The sequence below is a fragment of the Anas acuta genome, chromosome 2 (assembly GCF_963932015.1).
Source record: "Anas acuta chromosome 2, bAnaAcu1.1, whole genome shotgun sequence".
In the NCBI taxonomy this organism is placed as follows: domain Eukaryota; kingdom Metazoa; phylum Chordata; class Aves; order Anseriformes; family Anatidae; genus Anas; species Anas acuta.
The window spans coordinates 39,319,907-39,339,214 of record NC_088980.1 but is presented as its reverse complement, the minus strand read 5'-3'; the positions used below and the strand labels follow the sequence as shown (position 1 = coordinate 39,339,214).

At 35.7% G+C, this 19,308-nt stretch overlaps 1 protein-coding gene across 5 annotated transcripts in view; it reads left to right on the top strand.

Annotated features, from left to right (window-relative positions):
• The window catches only part of ZNF385D (zinc finger protein 385D), a 429,191-nt gene that overhangs the window by 286,473 nt on the left and 123,410 nt on the right, over positions 1 to 19,308 (top strand). For all 5 annotated transcript variants that reach the window (XR_011093916.1, XM_068674352.1, XM_068674353.1 and 2 more), the window contains exon 3: positions 6,799 to 6,941. Coding sequence is in view for 4 of the 5 variants with exons in the window: in XM_068674352.1 (XP_068530453.1) it covers positions 6,799 to 6,941 (143 nt within the window). In the remaining variant the exon portion in view is untranslated. The remainder of the gene's footprint in view (positions 1 to 6,798; positions 6,942 to 19,308) is intronic.

The following is a 19,308-nucleotide window of genomic DNA, read 5'->3' as shown; positions in this document are numbered from 1 at the left end:
CATTCATCCTCTTCAAAGTGACTAGTAACTGTTAACATTACTAACAGCAAAACCTATGAAAAAGGCTTACATTGCCACATGGTGTAGTTGATCCTCAAGTTGTCTCCAGAGAGTCAGCTGGTGTGGCTGAAATCCTGTTCTGATATTTATTTGTATATTTAATACAAATATTTTATCAGTTCATTTTTTTCTTCCCCTTCTGAAAATAAGAGGAAATTACATGAAACAATATTGTGTTTAAAGGCAGATATCCTCACTTTAAAAATATATATGAGATTATTATATGGTGAAAGGAGTCTCCAAAAAAGTCTGTGAATGATGCGGGAGTTGAAAACACTTTGTCTTAAGATCCTCATTTTCCCTTCTGGATGGGGGGAAAGCATTAAAAAAAATCAAAAGAAACTGAGTCCTGAAACTACAAGTGGTCAGAACATAGATTTCCTGAGCAGTAAATTCTCAACAGGCATCATGTTATTTGGTTGTATGTTATATTTCTGTCCATGAAGAATAACATGGGAATAAATATAGGCTATTAGACTCAAATATTCAAGATTAAAAAGTGCGTATAAAATTCACAAGTTGCATGTTAACTAATTTTCTGTATCTGGAGTTCATATTTTAATCATTTGAGTATAAGAACTACTAAAAAGTAGTGAAACCTACCTTCTTGGATTAGATAGTACTGTTTATGGAACTGATCTTATCTGTAAAGTGGCAGTCTAGCAGTTCTTAAGAAAAGTAGCTGTTCCAAAATTGTAAACCACTCTACAGAGATGAAAGGGAATACCCTACTGACTACAGGTCATGACAAATTACATTAAGCTAGAATATTCCTAAAAGCCAGATCTGCAATTTGTATCACATTGCCTGTGCTACATTCTGAAGAAAGTTATTCTTTTGTCTTTGGATATCTTTAAATTTCCTGTTTTCTCTGAAGAGACTCTCTGAAGACCTAAATATGGTATCGACTATTTTTGATAATGAAATTTAATTATCCTTCATGACTAGCCTACTATTCTTTATTGCTTATGTCTTTATTTTGTTCATGAAGAAAATCTGTTCATGTCCACCCTGCCTATTCTTTGACCCACTGGCAAACTAAATTTGTAATGATTTTAAAGTTCTAGCTGGAGTCAAGTTACACAAATGTAAGTTTCTTAGCTTTTGTAAGATAGAATATGAGCTCCCCCACCATCATACCCTCCCTCTCCCCCCCCCCCCCTCCTTTTTTTTTTTAATATTCTTAACAAGGAAAAAATAAATCCTCTTCTGGCTCAGGCTCTCTAGAATATTAGAATGTATTTCAATCCTCACTGGGTGTGAAATGTCAGACATTTGGATCCTGCAAAGAGAAAGAAAAAAAAAAAAAAAAAAAGAAGGAAGGAAGAAAGGAAGAAAAAGATACTTTTCTGAATTTACAGTTATAAGTTACCTGAAAGTTAACTTTTAAGCTGGAAACCTGTGCATTCCCAGGCACTGAATGAAAGGTTCTCTGAGATTCTGTCAAGGCAGAATGTACTTGTTTTGACCTTCAATAAGCTATCCTTTGGAGAGGTGGGAGATGGGGTGGAATGGGGTGGAAACCTTGGGAATATCTGTACTTGGGAGAAAAAAAATTACATCACCGAAAAAAAACAAACACACAGACTCCAGGATGGAAGGGAAATTGAACATTAGTTTTGGGTGTCTCTGGTGTATTGAAAATGACCATACATGTGGCCAGGGGGAAATAAATGTAAAGTAATGAAGGAATGAAAACAGAATTCTGCAGAGATTTGCTTTTTTCACTTGGTGTTTATGATGGTAATAGTTAGTGATGGAAGAACTGCAAAAAATTTGGATTAATGGGGTATTAATTTAGAGCTTCTACATAGTTTACAAAATACCTCCAAGTTCCAAATGCATTGTAAAAATTATCTAGACTATTTGTGCCTACAGAATTTGGGCTGAACATTTCCTTTGAAACATAGCCATTTGACAGGCTATTTGTTAAGAGACCTGATTATTCTTTTTCTGGAAACTAAACTTGCAGTTGAGTTGAAGAGATTTGGAAATTGAATTGTACATGAGGAGAGGCTATGCAGGGAAAGATGCAGTATATCTTTTCTATAGCCAAGTCACAAAATATAGCAGTTTGTGGTTGCCAAATTGTTCAGCTGTGTGCTAGGAGACCTGAGAGACAGGATGTCCTTCTCCAGAAACTTTATGAAAATATGTTATTATTCTGCACATAGAGAGAAAAAAAAAAAAAAGCCTTAATATGTTTGTTACTCTAAGACTTTTCTTTTGTTTCCTTTGTGTATATTTAGTCTGTGCTTTTCTTAATCTGGATGTTTAAGGCCAACACTCACAGGTATCTATACTCTTTACCTAGCACTAATCTGAGGGATTTTCCAGGTGAACTAGGCAGAAGAATTTGCGTGGGAGACTTTCTTATCAGAAAATACTGTTTTCATTCAACCTTTTTATTTTTTATTTTTAATATCAATGATAATTGTGAGTGAAATGTCCTTAAGATAACACCGAAACATACCATTTTTAAATAAAAACTTTTTCTTCATTTTGTAATGACTTATCATAGAAAAATCTATTTTCAAAGTCAAACAATGTTTAAAGTCAAAACTGTGTGTGTGTGTAAAGAACGGTATTTATTTACATTCTGGTTGAGAAAAATCAAATGTAAGAATTGCTTACAGAATGGACAGTTTGAGGCTGAATCTGCAGGAATCATGTCTTCATCTGAGTGTTTCTGTCTTCCCTTGGCTCAGGGTACAGGGAAAAAGGTCTTGTAATGATGAAGCTCATATAGCAACTGGTTTCAGTAGAACCTCTTGAATATGATCACAGAGTGTATGAACCTCAATGCTGCATGTGTGGCTTTGCACCATTTAAGCTGTCTGTGCTCACAATACAATGCTGTATTGGCCACTGGACTACACTTACATGTATGGCAAAACAGTGCTAGAGTAAAATGTCCAGTCCTAACTGGAGATAGAGTGCATGCATGTGTAAAAATACTTTTTTTTTTTTTTTTTTTTTTTTTTTTTTTAAAGACTGAGGGTGTTATTTGAACTTCTCAGAATCTCAGAAAATTGTCACAATGAGACATAGAAAGTGACAAGGTTTTGTGGTAATATTTTCTTCAAACTTTTTTGCTCACATTTACCTTGAATGTACTGCCATTCCATCTGGCCAGGAGATTATCTTGTCAGTTTTACAAATTGTCTGAAAATTGAAGAAACAAATTATTACTTCCAATTTGGTTAAAATGTTGAGCTAATTAAGCTTCAAAGTTGTATTACTCTTGTGCTTCTTACAAAGAAAATTAAGTTGAAAACATTGTCATGAATTTCCCAAACATCTTGAATATTCATCTTTAATTTAGGATCTGAATGGACTGGAAAGACTTGTTCTATAGATTATAATATCACTTACTTGTAAGACTGGAATTAGTAAATATATTCTATCTTCCTATTTTAAAGAATTGTAGTATGCTACCCATCAAATGTAACTTTAGGCCTGTACTACCTTAGATTTTTGGGAAATTATTATGTTTTCTCTGGTCATGTCCTGTGTACATGCCACTTTTGGCAGTGATGTCTTGGTACATTTCAGGGCATCAAACATAGCCTATGGACAAAATCTATCTGTGGTCTGGGGTGTTATCAGCACTTTTGTGGTCAAAGTGGAACTTCCATCCTTGCTGACAGGAAGTTTGTGAAGTGGTTGGCATTGAGCTGTCTCTTGGTGTGATGATCAGAAGTGTTGCAGCTGCACAGGGAAAGCAGTGGATGTCTTTATGTAAAAGCCTATCACACAGAACATCAAAACAGCCATAAGCAACCTTTACAGTTCCTTACCTTTTCTCAGTGTTTAGTAACACTACATAACTAAAGAAGACCTAAGCCTTGCTGTGAAGCTATTTTCTAAGTGTGCTCTTGTCCCACGTGGCACCACTTCTTTACAAAGTGAACTCTGCTTTATGAGTTTTACTGCACCCCTACTTCTTTCTCTTCAGTTTCCTGGGTCTCTTGTTTCTCTTCTGTTGACATTTCTGCCCTTGATATTTCCTTCTTTACAATAAGAATTTATCTACATATTGTCTCCAAGAACTCATCCCAGCGGGCTTCTACCCCTCTGCTAATGGATTAGAAAGGAATTAGTAACATTGGCATTCACAAATGTTGTGCAAACATTTTTCAGTGAATCTCAGTCACAAAAGTTGTTGCCATTGCTTCAGGTTTTGTTATTCTTGTTGTTGCTACTGATTCTAGAGTACAACTCTGTGCATGTTAAGTGGAAAGAGAATCTAATTTTTGCTGCCCTAAAAATTAGAGAATTTTTTTAAAGTGTAAGCTCAAATTTCATGATACCTATCACATGCTCCATCATTAAAGGACATGTCTGACACTATTGAAAAAACAGAGAGCAGCTGTTCTCCTGAACATATTCATTTTCTGTGCTGTTGTAGCCAGAACTGGGGTAGATTTTAAACTCTGTTCCAGAGGCTCTGAGTCCCAGCCAAGGTCTTGCAAAGCTGGCTGATTTTTTCCTTTTAAAGCGCGTTCTCGTCCCCAGATGACTTTGTTCAGCACTGGCTGGCAGCGGCAGGTGGGTGAATGCCTAGTCATGCGACAGAGAAGAATCACAGAAAGAACTGCTTCATCCTTCATGGCATGGTATCCAAGAGTATGGGATAGCAGTGCTGTTGCTCTAGGTAACCTGAACCTGCAGGACTGTAATACTCCCCTTTGTAGCACTGAGATAACACACCCGAGGAGCTGTTTTCCTGAGCGTGGGCAATGTTTTTCAGTTTTGCATTTGTGTCTGTGAATTGGAGGATATTTAACCAATATCCTCCAATATCCTCGTAGCTATTGCCAGGCAAATGCTCACCTTAGCATTTCTGTGTGGTTGGGTACAATCTCAGGTACAACCAAGAGACTTCTTCATAAGGTTTTTATCAATTGAAGTGGCAGCTTCATTTTGTGATATGTAAACACTTTGAATGAGGAAAAAATATGTTTGTCCAACATCTAAAACATATCTTTATGGGCCTTTCCTATTAAGAGGGGGTAAGACTGGCCTGTTTGACATTACCTTATCATCCTTCTGACCTGTTTAATTTGTTTTTACACTGTTTTTATAATAATTACATGGGAATTTAGAAATTGCCAAACCTATGGCAGTCATTAAATACTTGATGTGTCTCTGCTAGTGAGCTATGGAAAGCAGAGCTGTTTGCTTTACTCTTTTCTGTTGCCTACATCCTTTAGCAGCTGCACTCAAAGAATCTGACTTTGTACGCTCTTATGTTGAGGTAAATATTCAAATGACTCCAGAAGTGACAGTTACTTTAAGGAAAAAAATAGCATGCAATTGGAGTGAGTCCTAATCTAATACCTTTGTTTTGCTTGTGGATGATGTTTTTCTTTCTTTAATCTGTAGTGAAATACTTCACAGAATGCTGACAAAACAAACAAATAAACAAAAAACACCGTCTTTTAAACTTTGGTTCCAGATGATTTTATACCTAAAAGCAGAACTCTGGATGATCTGCTACAACTGGTTCATTAAATCCTGTGCTGTTAGCCCTCAATTAGAAGCATGAAATTGCAACACTTCTTAGCAGATTTGCTGACCAAATATGGAGAGATTCCATATATCGTTCTGAGTATTTTATATTTGGGCTCTTAAAGAATGTATGCAGTTCATCTAATGAAGCATCTGTATGTATGAGAAAAAATAGATTTCTGATCTCTCCCTCTGTTGGTCTATCTGCCTGTGTCTCTATTGAATGAGTGGGGTAAAACTCCCTTTACATTTTTTAAAATGTTTCTTGGACTCTTACCAGCAGGTTTTTACAGTCTGTTGCCTGCCTCTCAGATTAGAAGAACACTGGCATATTTTAACAGTTTCCTAGGATCCAAATAGTCTTTAATTAAAAGGGAATTGATGTTTTGGAGTGCAACCAAAACATGGGAGACACTGGAAGCAGAGAACAGACTTGAATTCTTCCAGCTTTTAGTGGTCTGTGACAAGGGGCAAACAAATAAGTAAAACACAGTCCACAGCAAACAGGTAGTGGTTTATTGGTATGCAAGGGCATTTCTTCATTTGCGTAATGTTCCCACAGAACTGGTGATTGGTAACATTAGCAGGGAGGAGCTGTCTGCTGTACAGAGTCTGAACCTACTCCACGAGCAGAATATGTTTGTCAGTATCTTTCCAAAACACAAATTTTGATGGCTACTGAAATTGTTTATAATTTAGACTTGTTTTTATCAACTGTTGAGGCAGCTAGGTGTGTTGTGTTTGCTAAGTGTAGGCTGACTCAGAAGATGCAAGTTTGGTTAATTAAAGAAATTAAATACCTGCAAATTACATGACTTTCACAGAGCAGAACAGCTAGTTGTTCTTTTTCTTTGGGAGCAGTTTTCTTGAAGACTGTTGAGTAGTAGGGCTGGGGTAAAGCACTGAAATTGTAAGTGAATGGGACTAGCTGAAGTTCTGAAGGGAAGTCAGATGTGCACTGAACTATTGTTTTAGTTAATCGAGAAATGGTTTATTAGCTAATTCTAAATAATGAAAGATTGATATCTGAAGCAGTTATTAGTAAAGACCTATAACCAACAGTCAGTCAGTTGCACCCTTTTACAATAATGTAGTAATTTTGTGGATTAAATAAATCTGTATGTTTAACCCAATATTGATATTTATTGTTGCTTTTTTTTTTCTTTTTTTTTTCTCCATGTTTATGTTACTTGCTGAATGCCTTCTATCTCTTTCTGCACATAGGTGGTACATGCCAGAGCCCTGCTCTTCCAGCCTTAGTGCGTCCTCCTGCTCCACCCTTGCAGCCGTCGCTGGATATTAAACCATTTCTTCCGTTTCCTCTGGATACTGCAGCAGCAGTCAATCTGTTCCCCAACTTCAATGCAGTAAGTATACTCATAACAGTTACTGTCCACTTCAATGAGCCACAGTTTCCACAGAAGGCTCAAGAGGGCACAAAGTAGAATTTTATGTACTCAATTAAACCTGGAATATTCTCTCCCATATTGAGGGCCAAATAGCTCTTTCAGACACACTGGTAGGCCATAAATTAAAGCCTGGATGAGTGCTAGCCAGAAATAATGCAGAAGGAAAAAAGGGATATGATCCCAACTGACATGCAATAAAGTTGCAGGACATATCCAGTTCCAGGCCTTGTGAGTTCCCTGCTCTAACTTAAGATGTGCAGTTTTCATAACATAGCGTTTGCTGCAAACATGAAAACCAAGTGATTCTACATCTCATCTCCAACATCCTTCTTGAGAAATATCTAAAATTTGCAAATTAGAGGGGCAAAGTTTATCTTTGTAAATGGTAAAATAAATAAATAAATAAATAAAAATAGGGCAATTAAAGCAAGAATGGAAAAAACATGAGCTATTCACTGGCAAACAATCTTTTTTCTTTTCTTTTTCTTTCTTTCTTTTAAAAGATTAGGATACCTTATATCTCACCCTTTAAATTAAAAGCAAGGTTAGATTTCTCTTTAATAATTTCTTAACTTATTCATACTATCTAAAGATTTAGAAATCTACTAACTACTTCTTAGGTATTTTCATTACTTTACTGACCTAAGTAGTGAGTGTTTCAATTTGCCCCTTTCTTGCTGAGGTATTTAATGCTGTAAAAGAAAGAAAAAAATTAAATTGATTTTATTTTTATTTTAACTTTATAGAATCATGTCACTTTTTAACTCTAGGATTTTCTTTTCTTCATTTACCAGTGCTACATATAGGAAAAGAGAAAGTTAGGAGTGTGCTTGGTTACTTACTCTGAGAGACATAGAGAGAGGTGGAAATTGTTATGTCATAACATTACTAATTAAAATATAAAATCTTAATTAAAGAGCATACCCATTCTAGAAGTGATTTGTAGTAATCGATAGCAAATTTCAATAATTAAATGTTTGTTTACCTTTCATGTGTGTTTTGCTTTAAAGCAATTGAACTAATTATGAGAAATATTTATGCAGTCTTAAATGCAAGCAATTGTATAATGCGAGCATTAATAGAGATAAGAGCAGCTATAACATGAATGTCTTAAAATACTCAGAAAAGATAAGTCAAAAAATCATTACAAAGAAACTGTCAAATTTTAAAATGTATATACATATGCAGTAAAGTTTTAAAAAGGGCTGGTGTTAACCAAGTTAAAACCTGAATAACACATTATGATATGTATTAATTAGATTTAAGTTTAGTGTACTCTAAAACTCTTACCAGTTTTGTGATCACTACTTATATTTAATGCAGGAGGCCAGCTGAATTATTATAAACATTTTATTAGAATTTCTTCTTTTTCTTTTTTTTTTTTTTTCAGGTTTTTCCGTACTTTGGGATTTCCAGATATTTTTGTTAACAGACTGTTAATTGTTAGTAGACTGATTGTATACTAGTCATATCTTGGGGGAGTGGACAGATGTAATGTGTGCTGATATTAATTTAGAAATAAAAAGGTAAAAACAGACTCCTAGCAAAACCCTGTTATTCCTGAACATCATCTTAGAAGTATATCTTTATGTGTAAGCACTGTAGTTGAAATTTAGAGACTCCTTATCTCAAATTCTTCAGTAATCTGAGCCTAGGTTTCAAGGATAAGACCAGCAGCTCTTTTTAACAACACACTGAAATGCATTCCCATGCAAAGGGCTACTTCCTCTGATGCATGGCCATCTGCCAAATCTACCTTTCCTGAGTGTGTCAGTCCTGAGTGTGAGAATGCTGTCATCTGAGCTGCCGTCATTTGCTTATAGACTGTTCCTTGCAACGTGACCTTTGCCTTCTCATCATGTGTGCTGACATGCAGCATCATCCTCAGTGTTCCCGTTTTCCTTCTGAACAGTACATTATTGAACGCTGCTATGTTTAGCTCATATGCCAGAGCTGGTTAATGGCATCCTCCAAACATGAAGGCTAGCTGAGTAGTTATGCATATTTCCAGAAATTCTTTCCAGGCTGACGAATCTTTGGGGACGCATCAACTGCTGCTGAGCATTATCAGTGTAAAGAGAAGGTAACCCACAAGCCATATTAGACTTTAAACAGATCATCTGACAAGTTCTTTAATTATGTGAGTGTGCGACAGGAAAGCGTTTCACCAAAAAACGACCTGCCTAAATATTCATGCCTATGGGTTGTTGATAATGTTTTATATTTACTGACCTCACAATCCTGCACAGTGTAAGTGGAGAAGCATTTGTACTTTGTGACAGAACCAAGGTTAAGCAGGTGGTCAGTAAAAGACCTAAAACTCCAAAAACCTGAACTGGATGTTCTCTCTCATTTTGCAGATAAATTAGATTTTGCCTTGATTTGAGACATCAAAGTTGTAGATAGGGTCTTAGGAAATAGATTTCCTCTTTACCTTTCCATAATTCTACAGAAACTAATCTGTTTGGCATCATGTCTGGGCTACTTCCCAAGAGTCTAGAAGGAATTCCAGAGTATTGGCTATTTACAGGCCAAACGCACTTTTCAACAGCTTGCCCTTGAGAAGAGCAATGATCAAGGAGGTACTCAAGTAAAGATGTGTCATGTTCCAGAGAAAGGAAGCAGTCTCTAGTTATGGCAATCCTAACTTAGCTTGTGAGTTTGGTTATAATAAGCATAAATATCTGGGCTAATCAGTCTAAGTTTCTTTTAAAAAAGATAACAGAAAAACAGACAATTTCTTCATTTGTTCAAGTGGAGAAAAATGCACAAAAGTAGCTTGTAATGCAGACATCCTATGTATCTATGTTGGGATGCGGTGAAGTGAACCCTGAAAGTTTCCCATTCATCTCTGATGACTATAATGAGGGACTGGCTCAGCTGCATCTACGTTTGGTGAGATGAATCCCACATTAAGGGACAGGTCATAAGCTATTCACGGCTGATATCTTAAATTCCACTTAGAAATCAGATGACAGAAGTGCTGACATTGTATTGTATGTCTACAGAGACATGCTTCTACTTATTGAGCAGTTATGCTAGCTTCTAATTATATCTAAAGACAACTTTAAAGGAATTTGAGTATTCAGGCTAACTGGATGTAGGTAATAGGGGAGGTGAAAGCAAAGTAATTTGCTTGCTTGATTTTTCATACCAGTGGAGATTCTCTCAGGCATATACTCAAGATCTAACAAAAATAAATGCTGATCTTAAGTACACCATAATAATAACAATAATAGTGAGGTGTATTTTATAACATTTTTCACTCTAATTCAGTTTATTTTCTTTGTTACTAATGATTTTTGGTCTAAAGCTATCTCAGTTTTTTGATGACTGCCTCTGAGGAAAACGTTCAGCACTGATTTCTGTGAAGTCAAAAGCTTGTATCCAGGCAGAGAATAGAGGAGTTAAAAGTTCTGTGCAAACCTTTCTCAATAATGTCTCTGGGCACTGTGGAAAGGGGAAAGTAAAAAACAAGTAACTACAGAAATGCAGGGATGATAGCCTATGAACCTTTATACCCTTCATTTTCATGAGGGACATTTTCTATTTGTACAAGAAAGCTTAAAGCAAACATAACAATTAACAATCTGGTTAGCTGAACATTTGTAGGTGCTATACTCATAATTGTGAAGTGAATGGGTACCCTCAAGTCCTATGTAGAAAGGCATTGTAAAAACACAGATGTTAAAATTGAAAACAGTACACTGTTGTGCAGACCCTGAAGAATCACAAGTTCATTGCAAGTTTATCTGTTAGAAAACGATGAGTTAAGTGTACGGGATGTACATGGATACATTTTATGAATGAAAGAATCTGACAACATACAATACTTATGTAGCTTTCTAAGATGTGTTTTGAAGAATGTCAGAAAAAAATAACCTGTCTATTCTGAAAAACGTTTGAGATCATTTAGCAAACATTTTGTATAGTTCCGTGTTTTCAATCTTGAAATATTATTTATGCCTCATAGACTGTGGTATGAGAAAGATCTGTAGTGGAAGAGGTCCTCAATGTAGAAGATCTGTGTAAATGCTTGTAAGCAGAAATAGAGATACTTCTTGAAAAGATCCATCCTAACTCCAAAATAAGGCCTGATTTTCCCATGTTGTCGGTGGAAGATTTCCCAAAAAAACATCCTTTGGACAGAAATATGATTACATTTTAGACTTTCAACTTATAGGTTGGAAGAGCGGTAGTAATGTCAGAACTACTAAATTTGGATTGAAAAGTCCTTGTTACTCTACAGATTTCTTTTTTTCATGATCTATCTGTAGTAATCCTTGTCCAGTCTCCTGATTTTTCTTGTTTGTTTGTTCTCATGTACTTTCATGTACAATACTTAAGGCTTCATGTGTCACCTTCCCCTGGTAGAGTTTTCCTATTTGGGAGGGAACAGTGGATGTTGCCCATAGTTTGGAGCTTCTAAGACAGTGCTTCAACAGTAGCTTGTGTCAGAGTGCTAAGGTAGTTCTCCTTGCTTCCTGAAACTTTCACAGTATGGTAACTATGAAACATCCTAGCAGCTCTGAGGACAACATAAATGCTATGCTCTCTGTTTACAGAGGTGATGCTTGTATTTGTGTGTATCAGTAGGGAGTAATTATGGCTGCCTTTCAATAGGAGCCATTTTTCTCCATGCTCTGGTCTTGCTGCCAGACTCTACCTGGCCTGCAACCACCAAGTTAGCTCACGTGGAGCAGAGCTGCCTGGTTGTTGGGAAATGCAGTCTTGTCCTGTTGTGCCAGGCACTGGATAGAAATAGACAATATAGCAAACCTGCCTACTAATAGTTATTTCTGGGAAAGGTTATGCCAGAAAAACTAGATAAAACCTGTCTAAAAGCTGCCAGAAGACAGTTTTGAAATATTTTCCTAATACTCTTGTCCTGGGTATTTTTTTTTAATCTTGAAGAGAGATATGTGCTACAAAGCTGACATGCCAGTTTTCTGGATGTTATGAATAAGATGTAGCTTTTGATATGGAGGAGCGGAGAAGAATTTTGAAACATATATATATATATATTATTATTTTTTAATATTAGCAGCCTGAAATTCTGAAATTTACACAATACATTGCCCCCTCCCCCTCTCCCCGTCCCCTTTTTTTTTCTTTGTTTCATGATTTCTGACATAACTGAGCAGGAAAGCTTAATGAGACTTTTTTTTTTTTTTTTTTTTCCCATATTCTTATCATTTGCAATGGTGCTTTTTTCAGCACGTAAAGTCCTTTGAAATTAAATAGTGATGGCTTGCTGTCAGAATTCTTTGTTTCCATAAAGGCATAGTTGGGGGACAATGCAATAGCCTCAGTTTCATGAGAATCAAAAAATGGAATATTGGCTATGTGGAAGAACTTGGCAGTAAAAATACAGTCTGTGCTGCTAGTGATTTTTAATGTTATTTTTGTGAAAAGGACCCTTATCAGGTGGAGAACTGTACTGCATCAAATTGGTAGTTTGTCAGACAAACAGAGGGGATTATTGCTTCTGGGGATATTTTTTGCATGGCTGCTCATTTACAGGTGTCTACAAACAGGGGTTTTGGCTTGTTGTTTCCCTTTCCATAGCACTGTAATTGAGCTGTAAGATAGGTATAGTCTTCTTTATAGTTGATATCTCTATTGCTGTTTAGCTTAATATTTTTCAAAAAAAAAAAAAAAAAGCTGAAAAAGTATTAGGATGATTGCAAAAAATAATGGTTGGGTTTAGGAAGTCTTTATTCATATAACACTTTCATCACTGGCCAGGCCATTTAATTAAGAAGTCTGCAGGGCAAGAAGAGGGATCAGGGAGTGAGCAAACACAAGAAATCTTGGCAATTCAGGTGTTTTTATTTGGTGCTTGCAAATCAGGAATGAGTCAACATCAGTACGAAATATTCAATTATTCGAACTGGCTAGATTTATTTGCCTTGTATTTAAATCCTTAATCTATGCCCTGGGCTGTGTCTAAAATAACAGTATTGCTCTGATTCTGTGATGTAGAAGAAGTGTTCACAGCTTGGGAAACATGGTAAAATTAAGTTCTTTGTCTTCCAGTTATGAGTTAGTTTAAGGTGGTTCTGGATCTCCAGAAATACCCGATCTGTCTGTTTTTCTATACAGCCTATGCTCTGTGTCATGGACAGGGAACAGAACTCATATTCTGGCTTTGTATGAGTGTTCCTTCAGCTCTGGTAATGTTCCTGTGGTTGCTTGTGATTGCATGGCAGTTGTTTTCCATCACACTCCAGTGTGGCTGAGAAGTAGTATCTCAGCTCCCTAGAAATTGTCTCCAGTGTGTTTTCTTGTATTTTCTTTGGACTTGGTGCATGGGTAAGGATCATCCTACTAAATCTAACCTTAAACTAAAACTAACTTTAATCCTTTTGCAGCCTTCTCAAAAATGTGTAGCCTCTGCTTGCAACTACTGTCTGGGACTCCTGTAAGTTTCAATATAGGCATCAGCAAAGTTTTTTTTTGTTTTGTTTGAATTGGTTTGGTTTGGTTTTGTTTATCTTCCTCTTAGTGTTACTTTATGTTTTAGTAGCACTACTGGCCCCAGTATTGGAATTACTTGCATTTCCTCACATCTTATTTGAACAGCTTTAGGATTATGCTCCAGTTAGGGAATTAGCAGCTTCCTATGCTTATGATGAACAGCTGTCACCTGTTATGACAAAGATGACAGCAGTGTTGAGAGTGTAGAGGAGTTTGCTAATGGGTGAAAATGAGTAAATACCATAAAAAATCAATTTAAAAGTTTTATTTTCATTTAAATTAAATTTGTGCCATGTATACTACAACCTTCTCTGATTGCTTTCAGTCAAAATTCAGGTTTCTAGGATGCGCATTCTCCTGGGCAAGCAAATTTTATGATTACCTTAAAATAGTCTAAGTTTTGTGTCATATCACGTTGCTGAGCAATAATAGGCCTATGCTGGAATTCATCTTTGTAACTGTAATGCGGATGCAAATCATCCAACCATAGCTGTTTCCTGGTTGCTGTCCAGTTTTTGGAGAGTAATGTGTACCTTTGGTAAATCTGTTTTCATTTATCCAGATGACTTATTTCCAGCATGCATGTAATAGTATCACCTGTGTTTGGCCTTTTCCAGCTATTGTCTCAGATGGTATTTAGCTCTGCGGCCTCATTCAAGGCCTGATGTCTCGCTGCTGGTGGTCATTTTAATGACTGTAACCTGCAGATTGTATTTGTTTTCATCTTTACTTTAGGGATATTGGTAAGGTGATGTTCCAGTGGTCTGTTCACTAGCTGAGTGCAGCACGTGCACTTCCACCATGTGTTTGATAGGTCATGATTTCTTCAGGATTTTGTTGGCAGTGTATTACTTCCCAGTTACTAAGCACCTTGTAGCTGAAGAGCAGATGTCTGTGCTGCTCCTTTTTGCCATTAGAGAATGGAGGACATTTAACTCATCTCCACCAATTCCAAAGTCCATAATAGACTTAGAAGGTCTGAGGCAGAAGCACCATTTGTATAAGCTGCTGACTGCACTGTCTTCATACAGTGTAATCTGTACAGTAGGTTATGGAGTATCAGCTTAAAGGTGTTTTCATTAGCAATATTGTAGGCTAGAAATAATCTCTGGACAAAGGACTGTATCTTTTACTATCTTTTCACAGAATCACAGAATCACAGAATTTCTAGGTTGGAAGAGACCTCAAGATCATCGAGTCCAACCTCTAACCTAACACTAACAGTCCCCACTAAACCATATCCCTAAACTCTACATCTAAACGTCTTTTAAAGACCTCCAGGGATGATGACTCCACCACCTCCCTGGGCAGCCTGTTCCAGTGCCTAACAACCCTTTCAGTTTTACTTTTACTTTACTATCATTTCCTAGAAATGTCTTACAGAAATCTATGTTCTCTGTGTTTTTCTCTCTTTCTCTCTATTTTTGATGTATGGAAGTGGTTTCTTTTAATTGTTGAAACAATCAAGAGGATCTAAATATCTCACATGCTTGCTTGTTTAATTGATGATAAATAATACTGAAGGAATAGACTTTCTGAGTTATCTCATCTTGCTAGAGGGCACTGCACAGTGGGCTGACAGATAAGTTGCTGTCAGAAAGTCATAGTATCCACAGCAAAGGCAATAGCACAGCCTTTACTGGGGACTAAGGGTCCCTCAGGCATTTGCTTTCATGCAAAACAATCTCGTAAAGGAAATTAAATGAAGTGCTCTTCAAATTTGTCAAGTCTTGATGAGTGGAATTACTTAAAACTAAATTTTATAAAGCATTTTATAAAGCATTTTAAATAATGTTTTAATCAGTTGATGTTTACACCCTTTGTCTTAATAGCACTCAGATGAAAAAGATCAATGATTATTTTATTCTGCAAAGACTATAAAACTTTAATGGGTTGCATAATAAGTGTAACTCATAAAATCTACGGTTTAAATATGGATGATTATTAACCTGTTTTTAAAAGCTGCAATTAAAGTGAAAAGGAATTACTTAAAGAAATGATTTGATTACTGCAGTCTAAAGAGGGAAAAGAGTGATAACACTCTAAAATCACTATTATTTCTGTTGATGAGACAGACATTTACAAAGATTTAAAACACAAATCTTTCCTGCCTTAGGCATGTTTGTATTGCTAACCTATCAACTTAGCTGAATAACTACTTACCGATTTTCACTTTTTTCTTGTTTGCACAACCTGAAGTTTGTTCATCTTAGGACTTTCAAAGTTATCTGTTGAAAAAAGTATGAGCTTGCACAACAGGTAATTTTACACTAAGTAAACACATTCCTAAGCACAATTATCTCATTAATTGCATATTCATAACATGCAATAACATTTCTGCTGTTATTCAAGAATTTGTCCTAGAACTCCCCTACTTTTATCTTTTATGATAATTAAAATGTTTAAGGCTCTTTCTCACTATTCTTAGTCACAGTAGTTTAGGCTAGTAAATGACACATGCTGAAGTCATCAATCTGGAGTCATCTTATGATGCAAAATCTCTGATGGAATATTTCTGTAATGTTCTTTTCCTGACTAATTTATTTTACCCCAACATATATTTATTTATTTATTTAATAAGGGAAGAAAATCCCAAAAGGTTTCATGTTAGATTTGTACAGTAGAATTGGAATATGGAACTCCAAATTCTCATGCAAATACTGTTTTTCCTGGCATCTTTCCTTTGGCTGTTCTGAATGCTTACAGTTATACTGCTTAAATATCAACACACATTAAATTAGTAATCAAAAAAAATTATCATAAATAATAGTTCAAAAGCCTGTATCTCAGGAAAATGTTGTTGGGTTTTATTTTTTGTTTTGTTTTTTAAGTATGTACTTTTCTATAACATATGTAAGTATCAAAGTCTTATTATTGAAAAGAATACAAATGAATGAATTTCTATCATATTTTGTCCAGTGTCAAATGTTGTGTGATGTAAAAAGTGTAAAAGATGTTGTGTGAGTAAAAAGTTTTAAATGACACATTACACATATAATTTATGATCAGAAAGAATCAGAACTTTTAAATAAATTCTTTAACTTTATAATTCTTAAGATTCTAAGACAATCGGAATAGAGTGGACTGTAAAAACTGTCATAATGACTCACAACAGAAAGTTGTCTACAGCTGCATGAAAATTGCAGATTAAAAAAAAAAAATATATATATATATATATATAAATTACAACTGAAGGTGGTGTTATTCCTCCTGTATATATACCTCCTTGTATAGTTATACAACTATAAAGTTGTATAAAATAACTCTGCAAAGGAAATATTTGAAAAAAAAAATATAAAGGCTCAGATGCAGACCCAGTTATTCCTGAGACATTTGTCAAAAAGCCAGAAAAGGCATAAATTTGCAGCCTTAATTTTCTCTAATCCTGTACAGTTATCACTGGGCCTATCTGTAGTCCATCATGTCTATATTGTATCAAAACATAGTTCTGGAGAACTATGTCCACCATACTAAGATATCAGCTTGTGATCATAAAAATAATATAGGCTGATTATCAGACAATTTTTAGTTCTTGAGTTAATCATCTCTCCAGAATAGTCAAATGGCTGATCGCATGCATGCACAAACCTTTAATTTCAATGGGGAGGGTTGATATATATTGATATCTGGGGATAATGAAATGAGACTGTAGCAAAGTAACAAGCTTTAGCTGTTCCTATATCTTCTCTCTGACAATTTAAGGAAGAACAGAAGAGTAGATAACCAACAGTAAATATACCAACACTTTCCAGACTCTACCTCCAGTGAAGTGTATTTTAGGAAGTTCTTGAGCTAAATGTGTTGACTCGGCATGTGATAGCCCTCCATGAAGTAACATGCTGACCAAACTGAATCAGCAGGAAAGTTTGTTGATTGTAATTACTAATGAGGTAACTTGAGTTTCCTCTTTCACCTCTCCAGATGGTGCCTAATGTACTCAGGCAGGGAGAGGTATAGGAAAATTTCCTTGGGCAACCTGAGTAAGAGATAGGAATACATGAACTATGACTTGTTATAACCAGTAGAAGTCTAAGAATGATTTTTGATGGAAGTAGATGAAAGCTACTCATGGAAGCTGGAAGTAGATGAAAAAATATCCATGACTTTACTTTTTTTTTTTTTTTTGAAATGTACCGATTTGTTAATGGATCCAACTCATTACATTATTGGTGTTGCTAGGACTCAGATGACAAAGATTAATCATGGGGGTGATGCCAGAGTTAATTATAGCAGTGCCCTCCCAAACAGCAGTTCAGCTCTGGGAGGCAGTAAAAGCTATTGTTGGAGTTAAGAAGTAACATGAGAGAGGAGCAGCAGTGCAGAGATGACTGTCGGTGAAAGGATTGGAAAATAAAGGATATATGGCATTGGGCATGGAAGAGAAGTGGGAGGAAGAGCAGAAGGCTTCCAAGAAGAGAAACTTAGAAACTACCTCAGAACAGGTATTTGGAAGATGCACTTGCCACACACACACTCATTCACTCACTAATATTGGAAACATTGCACAGCAAGTTAAAGTATCCAGTTTTGACTTATAGTGCTTACATCTTTGTTCCTGGCAGGAACGGTTCCTTTCCTTTTTAGTTACCTACTTTATGCAGGAAATTAGTATCTCCTGATGCCGTCTGAAGCAAGTTTGTTCTCTCAAAATCTATTGTATTTATTGTTAATTTACTGAGCTATACCTTTTTGAAACCTAATTTTGATTTTCTCTCTAAATTTGAAAGAAGAGAGAGAAATTACCTTGGTACTACTGAAAATATCTCAAAATGAACTAACACAGCACAAAATTAAAATGTCTGTGCCTCTGAAATCAAATAAAATCCTTCTGTAAGAACAAGTCCTCAGATACTTAAAAAGTCATAGATTTGCAGTTGTTCGCTACCTGTTCCTCAGTAAGGATTACCTGATGAAGGGGAATTGTTCTTAAATTTTTCTGCACAGACAATAGCACACATTTTGGTAAGTGCCTTTCATTTCTTTTAAGCAAAGCAATAGATCAAATCTACTTCATCAAATACAGTGTATGCATGTCTCCTCTGTAGTGTCTCCTTGCTTCAAACAGGCTGTTTCTAGAATATGAAGTAGTGTCTGTTTCAAATGACACCAAATTGCACAGAAAGTAGGGATCTGAAGACTAGCTTTTATTTTATTTGCTAGGACTCCAACATTCAGTTGATTGGGAAAAAGCTGTATTTCATTTAGAATTATTCCCTTTAGCTTTCTTCACAAACTACTGCAACTTTTTCAGGAGTCCTCCAATTTCTTTTTTAGAGACTGCTGTAATATGGCAACAGATCTGGCATACAAATTGATGCTGACCCTGAGGGTAAATAATTCTCTCTGTGAGTTGCTAAGTTTAGTGTCCCTTGAGCAGCTCAGGTGAAAGTACAAACAAACAAATTTATGTGGTTAATGGCACTTGTACTAATACAACGATAGGATCAACTTTGAATGTAAAAAAAAAAAAAAAAAGTAAGAGAAATAAGTGTTAATTTTGAAAAAAGTGAGGCTTTATTTTTTCTAGTTTAATGAGAAATTGACAGAACCTAACCAACTCTGAACTCAAAAATAAAAAAGCACACTATGTATGAAATATGTTAGGATTCCTGTCCTTGCTTATTCAGTTCTGTGATTTGATTAGCATATTTGCCTCATCCTATTTGGACCCAGAGTAGCGTACAGTTAAATTTTATCTACGTTTCTTAAAACAGCGTTTCAGTGGACTAGAAAGTGGCATGAAAAGTTGTGAAGAACAACCTCAAGTTCTGTAATTAAACATCTCAAAAATTTGTTAGGCTTTTCAGTAAGATACAAGATTAATCAGTAACACAAAAAAAAGCTA